The sequence below is a fragment of the Kryptolebias marmoratus genome, linkage group LG18 (assembly GCF_001649575.2).
Source record: "Kryptolebias marmoratus isolate JLee-2015 linkage group LG18, ASM164957v2, whole genome shotgun sequence".
Classification (NCBI taxonomy): domain Eukaryota; kingdom Metazoa; phylum Chordata; class Actinopteri; order Cyprinodontiformes; family Rivulidae; genus Kryptolebias; species Kryptolebias marmoratus.
This window is the reverse complement of record NC_051447.1, coordinates 14698032-14713198: the sequence shown is the minus strand read 5'-3', so window position 1 is coordinate 14713198 and position 15167 is coordinate 14698032. Positions and strand designations below refer to the sequence as shown.

Below are 15167 nucleotides of genomic sequence, written 5' to 3'. Positions count from 1 at the left end.
ATAATCTGAGCGCTAACACAACTTATAGGTCCTCACATTATCACGTGAGATCAACTACAACAGCTACAACTTTGTCCCTTTTTATCTGGAGATGATTTTCATTTACAACTCTGGTGTAAAGGTGGTAGGCTAATTGTGTTGTTTAACAGTGTTTTATGTCTGCTTTTATTTTATTTACTATTTTGCTTATTTTCTAAATGTACATCACTTTGGTCAATCACGTGTTGGTTTTTAAATGTGCTTTATAAATGCATTTTATTTGATTTTATTTCTGCAATATGCATTCTTTCAAGAAATCCTATAATCCTTTAATTTAAAAAGGATGTTTTCAGTGTTTATGCTTTAATTAGAGCACTACACTGCTGTTGAGCGTTTTCATTATAAACACACAAATAAATTGCCTGTGTGCATTCCCTAGTTAAGCACTACAATAAAAAAGGTGTGGAGTATTCATATGTTTATTAAACATTTTTGAAATATTCTGTAAGTATTTTAAGTATGAAGAAAATCAATATTAACTTTCCACAGCTGCTCTGGCCAATTACCTGTAAACATTACAGACTTCTTTCTAGCAGGACTCTATAATGAATGATCCGTTCAGGATCAGTTGTGACTGAAATGTTTCATTCTCCCAGAGCAACGCTGTTAACTCTCTGAAACATCAGTTAAGAGAGGTTTTGATAAAAAGTTCATTCAGGAAAAAGTGGAATGTGTTTGGATTTCAGTTTGTTTTAGTATTTTTGAATAGGCTCAGTATTAAAAACAACAAAAAGCACCTTGATGCAACCAGGCACGACTGTACAGTTCAAGTTTCGTCACAAACAAACCTTGACAAAATTTTAACAGCTATGACAAATAGTCTGTGGCCACAGTTCTTCAGAAGAGAAGAGCTCATCTCATCTTTCTTACCTCAAAGGAAACTTTCTTAGCTGGCGGCTAATGGCTCTCATAGCAACTCCTTATCTGTTGCCATTATTCATCCTCAAGGGCTCATCAACTCACAGTGGACTCATCAGATTTATCACTCCTCCTCTACTTGTCTTTATTATCCAATTTCCCTCCTCTCTTTTCCTTCCTTTCTGCCACTCATTTCCAATCAGCCACCTTCTAAGCCAGCCCTTCACCTTCCACCATAAAACTTATCTGGTTTTATCCTACCAGTGTTTATTATTGCCGCCCAACGCCAAAAGGCGGAGGCGGAGGCGGAGTGATAATGTTGTTGCCTGTGTCTGTGTGTCTGTCTGGTTCGCGAGCCTCTGGGTGAATTTTCATGAAACTTACAGAAAGTAATCATTGGAAGGACAACCACAACTGTATAACCTTTGGACTCAACCCGATTCAAGACGGCTGCCACAGGCGACATAAAAATGACTATAACTCAGTCAACTGTACAAATATCGAGCTAGGATTTGATGTGGTAGTCGCTGAGAGTCACTCACATCGCATATTCTGAGTGTGACATCTGGCGATATCGCATGTGACTGTCCAAAATGTTATTTTCAAGGTCTGACCAAAACAAATCCTCGTCTAAAACACATCACGCATTCCTTTAAGGAATGGTAGGCCTTTAATTCATATATATTTCCCCACTTCTGTTAAGAATAAAAGGATAAAATGTTTGATAGTTCATATACTGTATTTCTTATGAATACATGGATTACAACACATATAAATACAAACAATCTTAATAAACAAAAACATTTGAAAAGGCACAAAGTTAAGGACATGTTAAGCACTGACTACATTAGGTACATGTTTGGAAGTTTTAATAAGGCCCCCCTTACAATGCATATATCTGGTATTTTTAATATAAAAAAGTACAGTGTTTAGTTATTTTGCATATATTACAGTGTAAAGCCACCACAGTGTTGTTTTTAAAAAAAACAGCAGGCATCACTGTTTACTGATAAATGTCTCCCTTTTTTTACAAGTCTGCTGTCTATAGGAAGCAGATTGACTGTAATAAAGTTTGTGGAATGGGACTGGTTCCAATAAAAAGCAGATTAGCCACAAATGGCACTTTCAGGAGTACTGCAAAGTTTGGCAGCTGTCATTTAAATTATTTGTAAGGCTGGTATTGGTCACAGCTAGATGCTCTCAGTTCGTCAGTCACTCTTCTCAAGGTTCTGTGTTGACCCTTTACCAGGTAGAGGGTTCAAAGCTGCGCAGTCTTAAAGTTTTCTATGAGCAAGCAGACCCTTATAGGTCATCGCCCTCAGCAGAGCTGAAGCTGCTCCTGCGGCTGCTGTCCTTGGATATGACTCCAGGGGAACTGGCTGAGAGGAGCGGGTCGGTGCCAAACGGCGAGAGCGGGTCGTCCATCAGGATCTCGTTCAGCTGGTTCTCTTCCTTGAGCGTGGCGGTGAAGAAGTCTGTGAAATGGGAGAGCGGGTCGGAGAAGGTGGTGCCTGCGTCCGCCCCCTGGATGTGATCCTGTGGGCCACCAGCAGCGGCGATGGACGGCACTCCAGTCAGCACGGCTATCCTCTGGAGGTAGTCGCTGTTTGGGTCTTCCTGGTAGAGAGGGGGCTGCTGTGGTTGGTGCACCGGAGGAGGAGATTGCTGCTGCTGCTGCTGTTGTTTGAGGAGGTGGGAGGAAAGTTCAACCGTCCCCAAAGTGTTGGCCATGTTTGGCAGTCCGTGTGCTCGTGCCTGGATTTCAAGCTCCTGGAAAAGTAAATAAAATCAAACGGGCGTTAAACTTTTATCTGATCTGGTTACATCTGGTGACAGATGGCAGGGAGTAACGCCAGTAAATTACCGCCACACTTTTTTCTCATCTCCTACACACACAGATGTTGAGTATTGACATTGAGACACAATCTTTTCCCACAACCCCACTTATCATCGCATGAGCTCATCAGTGAGTGTCATCACAAAGCCATGTTTGATCATTGTTAGCATTGAATGAATCTTCACAGATGGTTGTGTTTGACATTTCTTACATTTTAAGGTAACCACAGACTGTTTAAAAATGTCCAGTGGCAAACATTTGGCTTGAAACATGATACTTTACTCTGTGTTGAACAGCTGTCATCTCTGGCCAAATTCCATTTCATCCATTATCTTTAGTTTGTAGCCCTACTCTTATGTTTCGCATGTTCACATCAGAGGAAGGGTGTCCCAAACGTTTTTTGTGGCGCAAAGCAAAGGTGAAGGGGCAAAACTAGGAATTTTCAGCAGCATACTTTTAAACAAGAATGTATAAACTGCCCTTGTTAAAAAAAAAATAAATAAAAATAACTAAATTATCTAAGCATTGTGTTAATTAAAATTTCCCTGGCACAAACAAAACTATTGTAATCTTTAGTTAGATTTATTCCCATTATTATGTTTCATATTGTTGTCAGTTACCTTTAACAAGCAAAAATAGTGCCATTAAAAACAGTCCCATATTGTCTCAATCATACCTGTAATTAGAGATGGACCAGTTAATTGGCCACTTTTTAAAAATTGCCTGTAAAGATGAATAAAGATGCAGCAGCAGCGACTACAACCATCTTACTGTAGCCAACAGTTTAGATTTTTTTAAGGGAGAAAGCTCTTCAATGTATAATTTTTAATTGTACAAGTTCTCATATTGGCCAAAAATAAAAAAAAAAGGCGTCATAAACACCAGCCTTAGAAAAACTCCTATCAGTCGACCTCTGCCTGTAATGTCTAGCTTGATGGGTATAATGATGTATTACATTTAATATTATTGTCAGTTATCCTTAACAATCATAAAAATTATGACAATGGCATCATATTTCTTTGTTTAACATATTTTATTGTCTTAATGAGCATTGTAATGTGTAGTTTAGTGTATTCCAATGTAATCATTGGGTATTATTGATGTTCTTAAAAACAAAGTAAAATAGTTCGAGGTGCATGAAAGGTTTTATGTATACTTGACAGCCAGTTTCAGAAGCCATTCATAGGCATTTTAATGTTGTGTCTGTTTATGTAAAATGAATCCTCAACAAATGTGGTGAATGGATTTTCTGAAGGGGTGTCCTATGTTGCAGTATAATATTTACCTGATACTTTTTGCAACTTCAAATTCAGGGCAAAGGCACAGGGGTAACACAAGAAAATGGGATTCGGACTTTGACAAACTTTAATATTTGTGGCAACACCAGTGGTAAGGGAAGTAAGAGCATTTAGCTTCGATTTTTACTCTACTTTTTGTTTGTTTGTAGGTGGAAATTGTACCTATGAATGATGCCGAAGAGGTTGGCAAAGTCAGCTCAATTAACTAAACAACTAAATGTCAAAAGAAAATTTCTAAATTAATGGACTGGCAGTTTTCTTTGTCTTTCTAACTGCTTTAAGATGTGATTTATTGCTTCAGGCATGTATTTCATTGGTGTTTACTGCAAATGTGCGCTAAACACTTAGGGACTGTAAAATTTAACTACCTGGATCCTTAGCAGCAGCCTCCTGTTGGCTTGCTCAAGCTTCTTTTGACGGTTTTCCAGCTCTCGAGCGTGTTGCTGCTCCTTCTGCAGCCACCTGATGTACTCCACCGAGGCCTTCAGAATGGTGCCTTTGTTCCACCGCATGTCACTACAAAGAGGAAAAAATGTCAGAAATAACCTTTTACGCAGAACCCCCTGATGTCGGCAGAATATCCTTCGCAATAAAAAAGGGGGGGGGAAGTTTTAACAGAGGCTTTTTTTCCCTCCTCCTTTTATGATTTGAATAAGAAATGGAGACTTACACAGGGCAATTATTCATCCTTGGACATTACACGAGGACACAGAATGGGGATTTTAATAGAATAGTTAAGAAGCTATGTGGAAAGTCCATTCTTGTACATCCTTGTTCGGTAAAATTAATCCTCGAGTAAAAATAGGTGAGGGAAAATGAGCTAAGTAGGAAGGCAGAGAGAAAGATGGAGAATTGGACTTAAGGTGCTAGAGTGCAAGTCGTTCTTTTGCAGGTATTATTGCTTTTTTAAAAAGGACAAGGGACCTCAGTAAAATTGTCCTTTTCCACACAAGTGAGACATTGGTCTGATCAGCGTTAATAATCTCCTTTATCCTTTGTTAATGGCACGGTGACAATTCTAACCTTCCATTTATATTTGAAGCAAAGTTCAACTGCGACTAGATGGCTGGTGTTCCACGCTCTATCTGTGTGTTCAAATTGAGTTTCAAACTTTGATTCAAATGGTGCGGCCCGCTTCTTTACATTTGACCCCTTTTCCTCATCATTCATGCTTTAAGTTGAACTGCTGGGACCCGGTGAGGCGACGCACATCTCAAAGAGTGCCGACTACAATAGAAGCTCAAGTGCACCCTTGAAATATGACTGAAATGTGCTCAAGTACTCATTTAAATTCAATGAGCAACATTTAGAGTGTCTCTGTGCTGAATTTTATACGCTTCCGTCACCACACAAGCTTTTGCAGTTGAGGTAAACCAAAGATGGGGTATCGTTTATGTCAATATGCTGGAACTTACGGGTCATTTGACTTTGGTATAAGCGTCCCCAGCTCCTTAATCCTGTAGTTTATGTTGTATCTTCGCCTTCTTTCAACTAAACAGACGGAGAGAAAAGAAAAAAAGAATTGATAAGAGCATTACTCACTGGTGTGCTTTGCGATAGCTACAACTCTCTCTATAAAAATAGGTAACAAGCCCAGCGAGGGACGCTTACTCAAATTATGATTGTCCTTTTTCTGCCTCTCTTTGGCCATCACCCTGGTGTCGTGCTCTGTCAACAAAATAAATCACAGAGGGGAACAAATGGATTAGCAACGCACACTGATTTAGAAGCTGAAAGACAACAGTCACAGAACTCCACACAAGGTCCAGTCAGTAGACACACAATCAGTTGTTTTGAGGAAGGGGTCAGAGTGCAGGTCGGCTGTGTATGAGCCTACACTGAAAACGCAAGTTTGACCTTCACTTACACACACTCACACACTGTGCCCCATTTATCCCCACTAGCATGTCTGAAGCTCATTGTAAAGGGGGGAAAAAATAATTGTGAGCACTTTTGGACTACTTGTGCTGCAATTAAGATGGTTAGCAAATTCCCTGATGTGTCCTGGGGAGGGACAAAAAAATGCCACTGCATCCATATTTGTATTCACATTCTTCGGAATTACACAATTAGGAACCCTGAGATTGGATTTCCCAATTTGTCTCTGTTGATTCAATCAAGACAAATTTAAAGTCTGTGTAACAACCCATTGTTCTCTCTGTCCACATTCAAATGAAACAGATTGTAATTTACTTATTTGCCCATTGAGAGTGAAGGATTCTTCAGGCATCCTTTCTATTTCCTAAATCAATTAGGGTTTTTTTTTTTTTTTTTTTTGCTTTATGCTTTGCTTGGGATTGTTAAGAAATGTCTGAAGGGCACTTTTTGTAATTTGGTCCCTCTGTAGAACTGTAGTGAAAAGCCAGTCCCTTTCCGCAGCTGGTTCACAAACTCTGTGACAAGCGAGACAGTGTCGAGCACCAGACAAAAATAAGCCTGACACATTTAACTGGACGGTTTGCCATCATGTTTCCATTTTTAGCTAACACGGGTACTTCCTGTCCCTCCACCAAAGAATCAACACATAAAGGAACCCCTTTTTTTTCTTGTTTTGTTTCCTTAAGAACTTTGTTTCTATCTTTTATTAAAAAAATGTGAGCAGCATTTTCCTTTTACAACTGATTAGCGGTTTGCTCAACACCATGGTATGAGTTCATACCTGTGTATTCCCTTTTAATAGTAAGCTTTGTAGGGTTAGATGTGGGACTGATTCCACCATTAGGGGGGTTCATACCTTGTTCACCCCCATAGACGTCCAGCATGCTGCTGCTTAGGGAGACCTACAGAGATGGGGGAGAGGAATTGAAAAGGTCAGTCGAAAGGGAAACATGTTTCACACACACCACTTTTCCACCTCATCAAAAGCCACTAGACAAATAGATTTTTTTAGCTGCTGCCTGGGTTTGTCTGTTCCTACAAATACAACAAGTGGAATTATCAGAGAATCCTGTCAGCCTTGAGGCCTCTGAATCTGGGCTTCCCAGCATGGGGAAGTAGCCCCTCGTCTGTCACAGCAGGGCAGGATAAACCCTGTGCTTTGACCCTCAATGCTAAAATTAGTTGTTTGCCTTGAATGACAAAGAGTAAAAATAATTCAAGAAGAATGTAGCCTTGCTGAATAATCCTAATTGGTGACCTCCAACCCCAGGCTTGCCACTCTCAAGGGGCGATTTCACCAGATGCTGTCTTGATTCACTGAAAGCACAATTTTCAAAGCCCCCTCGCTGAACACTGGTGTGCTCTGTCTGTGTTAAAAACAGCAGCCCATTAGATGAAAAGGCTAGCTAGGTCAACTGCTCGGACAGAGGCAAAACTGTTTTCCTACGGGCCTCTTCTTGTTTTGTAAAGCATGCAGTATTAACGCCTTTTCACGGAGCAGAGACATGTCACGATATGGCATGCTGGCACACATGTGTGTCCAATTCGCATTTGTGTATTTATGGGAAAGTCCAACAGAATTCACCATGGATTCCAAGAAGCAAACAACAGATTTTTTATAAACAACACGTGTGTCAAATGTAGCTGAGAGAGTGGTGAATGGGATAAAGCTGCATGTCAAGTCAACAAAACGGGAAAAAACACTGCTGTCATGCCAGATATTTGCTGTGGGCTCGTGTCTTCCTCACCAGTACTGGCGAATTAAAAAAAAAAAAGAGGAGACAAAAAGTGAATATGAAAATGAAAGATTGCAACAATTCCCCTCCTGCTCCTACTGTAATCACTCCAATCCTTCTCCTGTTAGTGTTCCCGAATGTGTTGACAAGGCGAAACGAAGTGATGCATCGTACTGTATGACTAATTAGGATGAATTGATCCAGTTAAGCATGGTATCATTTCTGAACAAGCCCATGGGGAGTGTACGCATTAACGAAATCCGATGTCTCAGTAACTCCTTCCAGCCGAACCTCTCACTTGTCTCTCCTTTGTTACACTTTGCTTTTTCAGAAACCTACTGACTCTTCCTTTTTTTCCCTGCACATACTCCTCATTTCTTCATCTTTAACTCCCCCTCATTCTTTCTGTTGGGTTTTGCTCTGGAGCTTTATCTCTGTTTGTATCAATGACCAAGTCAAAATGTGACATTCCCTTCAAACGACCTTTATTTTTCTTAAGGTTATGCCATATTTTCCAGCCAAACAAACTTTTCACTGCGGAAGTTTTTGAATTCCTTCTTGACTCCTAGTTGTCTTTACAAGGTTTAACTTCAGCTAGACATTGTCCTTTATTTTCCAAAAAAATCTAATCTTCTTTAGTGCTCTAACAAACGTTGCTAAGCCCAAGTGAACTTTGACTCGCTTCTCGTCCTAAGCTGACCTGAAAGTAAATCAGAGCTCTTTTATTTCTTTCCCAAGCTAGACTAGCTTCTGGAGTGGGCGTTTGGGTGGAGGGACTTCACTTTCAAGTCCCTGTTAAGCTTTAAAAGAGAGAAGTCATTAGTTAACTAATGTGACATAAACCTAACCACAACTGTTGAGAACAGCTTGACAAACAAAGGGAGTTATTCAGAAACTGATACAAAAGGCATGCTGAGAGATAGTGGAAAACTTAGTTAGGAGCTTGCCATTAAAGCAAGAATGAAAGTGATTCATACTTACATTGTTTTGCATTATGATGTTAGGCTCCATACAATCCAAGCCTCCATCATTGAAGCCGGACTCAAGACTAATTAGGTCATCAATAACTTCATCCATTGGAAACTAAAAGAAAACAGTATTTTCAGTGTACTCATAGACGGCCTGATGATGTTTGTCGACTATGGGCGTCTGTAGAGATTGGAACATTTAACACCCATAAAAAAAAAGAAAAAGAATGAGGAGAGATGAATCCAATAATGGATAGCCATGTTTATTGGTTGAAAAACACTCATCTGTTACCAAACTAGTTTCCTCCTTTGAAAGGGTTGTCTTATCAGAGACTACATGTCTGAAGTTATTGATGAGCACATCAGAGGGAGAAGAAGATCAATAGTGGCAGAACTTTGTTTGGATGATGAGTTACTCTCTGTGTAAAAGGTTCAAAGCCAGTGCAGAAATAAAAGTAGTTCCTAATGCTTCTCTTTGTGGTAACTGTTCATCAAAACAAAGTGCCAGTCGTGATTTACCAGACTTCATTTGAAAGAATTTAGAAGTACAGCAGATCTCTTACATCACCACAGAAGAAAGTATTTTGACAGGAATTTAAACCATTGACAGGAAATGTTTCGAGAACATTGCGAAATCTTCAAAAGTTATGATCCGCTCTTTGTGAGAGTGTCACACAATGTGGCTAAAGGCTTTTTGTTGCAATTTCGCCCTTTCCAGGCACATTTTGAGCTCTCTTTTAATTTCAGTTCCACGTAGTGGTGTTTAGCTTTTGGTTCTGTTTCAACTCACCTCGCTGTCGTGGTTGGCCATAGTGAGCAAGGTGACCGGGCTGTTGGGGTTGCTGCCATCGCTGACAGGGGGCATGTGGCCATTTCTCATGATCGGCGCGGTGGCCAGCGGCTGGCCAGCAGAGTGTGGATGTGGCACTGTGTGAGCCGGTCCGGCCGAGGAGGCCAGCTTGGAGCCCAACGTCAGGTACTGCTTTACCGGCTGATTCTGGCTTTGGTGGAGATGGAACTTGGAGTTCTCTAGGTGGCTTTGTACCTGTAAATAAATGACAACAAGTACCACAAGCATATGTTAGTGGCGTTTGACTAGATAAAAAATCAGAATAGAGTGTGGCTGATTGTTCATTGCTTTTTATGATCTACGACAGTGTTGACTAAGATTACATTCAGAGGAGCTGCTGGAAGCAGCTGCAACATTATGATCTTATTCAACGCAAAGATATTCAATCTTCAATCTTCATTACAATCCACTCAGTCACAGCAGACTTGCACAATTATGACTAAATCTGGAGTGTCCCGGTGACATGAAGAACGTGTGATTTTCTTAGGCAAAACAACAGCAATATAAAACCATTGTATATTTCCGACATAGCTTAGTTTTTTTCTTTTGTTTTTCTTTTGTGGGATCTGAACCATTTAAAAAAAAAAAAACAGTTGTCCAATTAATATAACAGTTATTAAAGCTTTACAAATAATATTAAAAGACAATGTGACAACATTTTTTCATTGCTCTTCTAAATCTTGTTAATCTTACTTTTGAAGCTCTAGTTGCATCCCGCATTTTGTAGTAGCTGCAGTCACTTAAATGTGGCATTCTTAGAAAAGCAGGTAATCTTCGGACCGGTTCGTTCTCTTGTAGCAGCGGGTCAGCTTTAGGGATCCAGATCTGCTGCTGCTGCTGCTGTCCTGTTAGGCTGCTGACTTCTCAGTGACCGTCTGTCCCTTCCAGTCCCTACCAGTGTTTTATAAAGGCCCCTAAGTGAACTAATTAGCCCCACAGCTGGGCGTAAGCCTTTATGTTGCGTAGCATGATAATCACTTCAAACGCCACACTGTTAGATCATTCAGGGTTTGATCACTGCAGGATATCTGCCTTTAGCGTCTATCACTAATTCATCTGGACCACCCTTTTCTGTTTGACTGTCCAATCGCTGGTCATTTCTCAGAGTCCTCTGCTTCCTGCTTCAGGGGCTGTGGCAGCACAATTGACCCTTGTTTCTCAGGGAGGGTTTTAAATAACTTCTCTAATGCCATTTTAACTAAATCTTTTCATTCATTCACCATTTTAAGCGTGGATGGTTAAGCATTAGTAGTTCCGCATAAAATAAGTGCAATAAAACTATTCTGAAGTCTTTGTTACAAAATGGGGGTAATTTTCAGAGAGAGTATCTCACATTATATGACCATTTTTTAAATTTCCACTGTTCTCACAAATGCTTTCATTGTTGTTATTGTTAAACTGCCTGCAAGGCAGTTGGTACTTCAGCGTAATTTAAGAAAATATTTTACGAAGTTTGCTTAGAGTTCATTTATTTTCTTTCAGATGAGATTGAATATATTCCCTCAGGGATTGAAACAGGAGGAAGCAACACTACTGCTATACAGGGTTTCTGCAAGATCTTGTTAAATTTAATAATCTCAATTTCAGATATCAAAAAGTCTTCAGTATGTTCAGATTTTCTATTTTATGTCTTAAAACATGTTCAGTTACATCTTAAATTTGTAAATTTCTTTATCCATTGCTTCTTCCTTTTTTTTCTTTTGTTCAGTCAGCAATCATTCATCCTGTGTGTTGTGGTTCTGTCTGAGGATTTCTGATTTTATAACACGCTGTAACCAAATTCAAACAACTCCTGAACCTGGTTTGTTGTAGTTTTTAAAATGATTTGGATTGAATTTGAATTTAAATGAAAGGCAATAAAATCTGTGGCTTAGAAAAAAAAATCATGACTTATTTTTTATTTATGTAGGTCTTTAAATTTTAATGAAAATGGTTCTTAAAGAGTTTTTAAAAAGTCCTAAATTTAATTGACTGAAAGTTGCAGAAACCTTGGGTATAGCAGTAGAAAATGAAAATAAAAGTACAACTTTTGATTAGTGGTGGCTAACATGCCATGCATTAGCTAAAATGCTAAAGAAAAGCACCTAAAAGAAAAAATACTCCTTTTTTATATTTCAAACCTTAATTTCCCAAATGAACTTGCTTCCATTTTAATAAATCTTGTCTTACCATCTTTATGTTTGCTAGCAGTGTGTTTAGCTTTAAATATTGAAAAGCGTTATGCCCCTAAACATATTCAGTTCCTGTTGTCAGCTGGACTTCTCTAGCCTTATTCAGCACTCGTCCACATAACTAAGTACAAGTTCATCACAATACTCAACTTGTCAGTAATAACTGAGAGCTCTTATCTGACTTCTCCCAGTCAGACAAGATCCTGGTTGTTAGCCAATCAACATTTTTTACCACTACGAATGGCAGGAGGGATGCCAGAAGTGCTACACACCGCGTCTGCTTTGTGTGACAGAGGATTGTCTTGGTTTCACTTCGGCCCCTCTCGCTACTGTAAATGCCGGAGACACGCTTGTTATCCACTTAAGCGGGATCTGATTAGATTTGAGCAGAAATGATGGTTCAGTCACCAAGGCCACAGCCGTGACAATGGCGTGCCTGTGCATGTGTGAAGCAGACACGCTGAAAATGATCAGTGCCCAGTCACAAACTTGACCGAGACAGGAATGTGATAGAAATCGAATCAATCAGCGTTCAAGTTTGGGATTGTTGTGGATGTTTCAGTATTTCTTTTTTTTTTTTTTTCCACCAGCACCTGCTTTAACAATTGAAGCAGTATTTGACAGAAGAGGTCACAGGTTCACTTTCTATTTACACACACTTGCCATGTCATTGCAGACATGCAAAACTATTGAAAGAAAACCTATTTTTACTTGGATTTTTGGACATAATTTCTTATACAAATACTTAAATTTTTCAAATAAATGTTCAACTTATTTTATCAGTTTGTTTGATGATGAGTCTTGATTAAAAAATTAACATTTTTTTTCCAGTTTGCAGCAATAGACTACTTCTTGTGTTTAAATAAAAGACCTAAACTTGCCTGACATCACAAAATCAGCTGCGTCTTTCCACCTCAATTGTCTTCATTGAAGATATTTATTCCACTAAAATAAAGATTTCATGCCCGGTTCCTCCTCACCTTATCATTAACATGTTTTGAGTAGCTTTACTGAATTCACCAAATGCAACAACTACTACACATCTGTGAAAACACATCACAAAGCAGGAATACAATAAATCACAGCAATGCTCTCCTTGTCCTGATGAAAGGAAAAATAACATCCATATCCTGCCATATCTTCAGCCTTAACTAAACTTTGATGTACTCTCTCAAAAAATGGCTTTCTTTTCTCAATTTATGCCTTGCATTTAATAGATGTGTTATTTACCTCGCAGTTAAAGGATGTATTTCTCTAGTCCGCACTGAAATGCTGCATTTACGGTGTCATCATCAACCATGCTCTCAGCTTTTTTCTACTAAATGAAACACTGTTGCCAAACTCAGTTTCAGTCTTGCCCAAGTTCTCCTTTCACTTCAGAAAAATTTAACAACTTATGAAACACTGGGTGATGGTGACATTAGTTAGCTGTACAAATTGTGGACAAACCGGGTAGGAGGTTTGGATTCATTTCTGCAAAAAACAGAAAAAACACCCTACAGCGTATTGACTGCCACATAATGCAAAGAGGCAATGTTTAATCTTTTTTTTTTTCATCTTGAATCAATGGAGATAAGATGAAAGTGGAACAAAAAGCCTTGTCATGTCAATCATGCCTGCTGTGTTTTTGCTGAGCCTGCTAACCAGTAAATATCTGTAACCATAAACTAGATTGTGAAACGTGTGGGAAGATAAGGCTGGGATAGAACTGATGACATTCCACTGTGACCGCTCAGTTATTCTAAATGCATTCCGTTCATAAAATGCAGATAATCTCCACCACAATCGTGTATCTATGCAAAAATCTGCCTTCCTGCTTGAGATCTTACCCTGAACTCGTTGAACTGAATCAAAGCCATCCCTCCACCCTACCTGCAGAAGCTGGATCTCTGTCAAGGTGATCACTTTAACCACACAACGGCTCATGGCTGTCCCAACGTGGAAGCGTCTCCCACGACTGCAGCTGCAATTTTTTAGGTTTTTTTTTTACAGAACAACAGCGGTTACTGCCACAGCTGTGTCTCCCACCAAAACGTGAGGACACAAAGAGGAAGAAGAAGAGATGCACAGCAGCCTCTTTTCTGAGCTTTTGCAGAAAATCAAAAAGGAAGGCATGATACATCAGCTTTTTTAGGGGAAGGGGGGGGGGGCTGCATAAACTGTTTCCTGTGCAAGTGTTCGTTTGCGTGCATGTTTTTGGTCATGAAACGGCCTGACAGAGGCAAAAATACTGACGGCAAGAGAGAGTGTGTGTGTAGGATGAAGTAAAGTGACAGAAAGCGAGTTCCTGCTTGTGGATAGCTGTGCTTTCCTGCCTGCAGAAGGTCCAGTCCAGCTCAGCACATTCTCCTAGGTTATCTCCATGACACTCACTTCCCTGGGAACACAATGAAACCTTTGATTGTGTTCAAAAATAACAAATTTAAAAGTACACTTTGAAGACAAAATGTACAGAAAATTCATGCAGACCATCTTATGCTCATTATTAGTAGCCAACAACAAAAACAACAATACAGGCCTTTGAAGAGTGGCTATTGATAATCAATATAATTGTCACTGTTCTAAATTTTTTATATTAAAATCCCAAATTTAAGAAAAAAAAGGACAGTAATGCTTCCATTTTTTTACAAAACTAAAAAAGACATTCTAGCATAAAAGATATCAAACCAGGAAGCATTTCAGTTGTCATTTTGTCCCATTCTTTTTGCACACACCTCTTAAAGTGTCCTTTTCACAATCTAATGCATTTTTACCCCTCAAAACATAGCTTCCACTTCTTTGAAATAAGTCGTTTAATGTCATTGCTAGCCTTACATGCCCCCAATTTGACCTTTTTTTTAATGTGTTGCAACCCTGAAATACAATGATGGAAATATACTAATGCAGTACTGTATGCAATAAATGAAAAGGTCAACCTGATCAACCTGGGGTCACTTTTCCTCTTTTCCTCTTCAGTTCAGTTATAATCTGATAATCTAAGGATGCTAGCAGATTACATTGAATCTTTTTAATTCTGTCCCCAGTCCATGCATGCAAGACAAGATTTATTTGAAGAGTACTGTGGTGGGCTGTATGTCTTGCATGTTAAGAGGTATGCTACAGATAATTTAGTTTGTCAGCAATAATATTAACCAGCTGTAACGTCATTATGGTCAATATAGGTTTTTTTTTTTCCAAATGTTCAACAAGATCAAATGTTTAACGCCACAATAAACTCTGCAGAAAGTTTGGTTCATCTGTGCACATTCACGACTTAACATTCAGCCTCTCCTGTAAATGTCAACTCCCACAAATTCAAAGGCATCGCACCATGTGTGAAATCAGCTCCAGAAGATGCAGAATGATGTTGCGTTGATATTATGGGTTCAAATCTTTTTTTCATACACGCTAATAAAAACTTCAGAATTAGTTTGAGGACATTGAATGTATACGGCAAATTGAATCATACTGTAATGTTTCAGTTAAATCATACTGAGACAGATCATGGTTTTTATAGAGGAAGTCTTTATGCTGTTAAGCTGCACTCTGTCCG

General features: G+C 39.2%; 1 protein-coding gene across 9 annotated transcripts in view; it reads right to left on the bottom strand.

Moving 5' to 3' along the window:
* Positions 1–1599: 1599 nt before the first annotated feature.
* Positions 1600–15167, bottom strand: part of tfec (transcription factor EC) — a 39782-nt gene continuing 26214 nt past the window's right edge. Inside the window, exons 1-8 of one of the 9 annotated variants that reach the window (XM_017424850.3) lie at positions 13508–13672; positions 9405–9659; positions 8628–8729; positions 6692–6812; positions 5644–5700; positions 5448–5523; positions 4401–4548; positions 1602–2667 (exon numbers count right to left, since the gene is read on the bottom strand). In XM_017424850.3, coding sequence (XP_017280339.1) covers positions 2200–2667; positions 4401–4548; positions 5448–5523; positions 5644–5700; positions 6692–6812; positions 8628–8729; positions 9405–9659; positions 13508–13561 — 1281 coding nt within the window. In that variant the 5' untranslated portion in view covers positions 13562–13672 and the 3' untranslated portion in view covers positions 1602–2199. The other 8 variants (XM_037981394.1, XM_017424849.3, XM_017424851.3 and 5 more) reach the window with 8 other exon arrangements.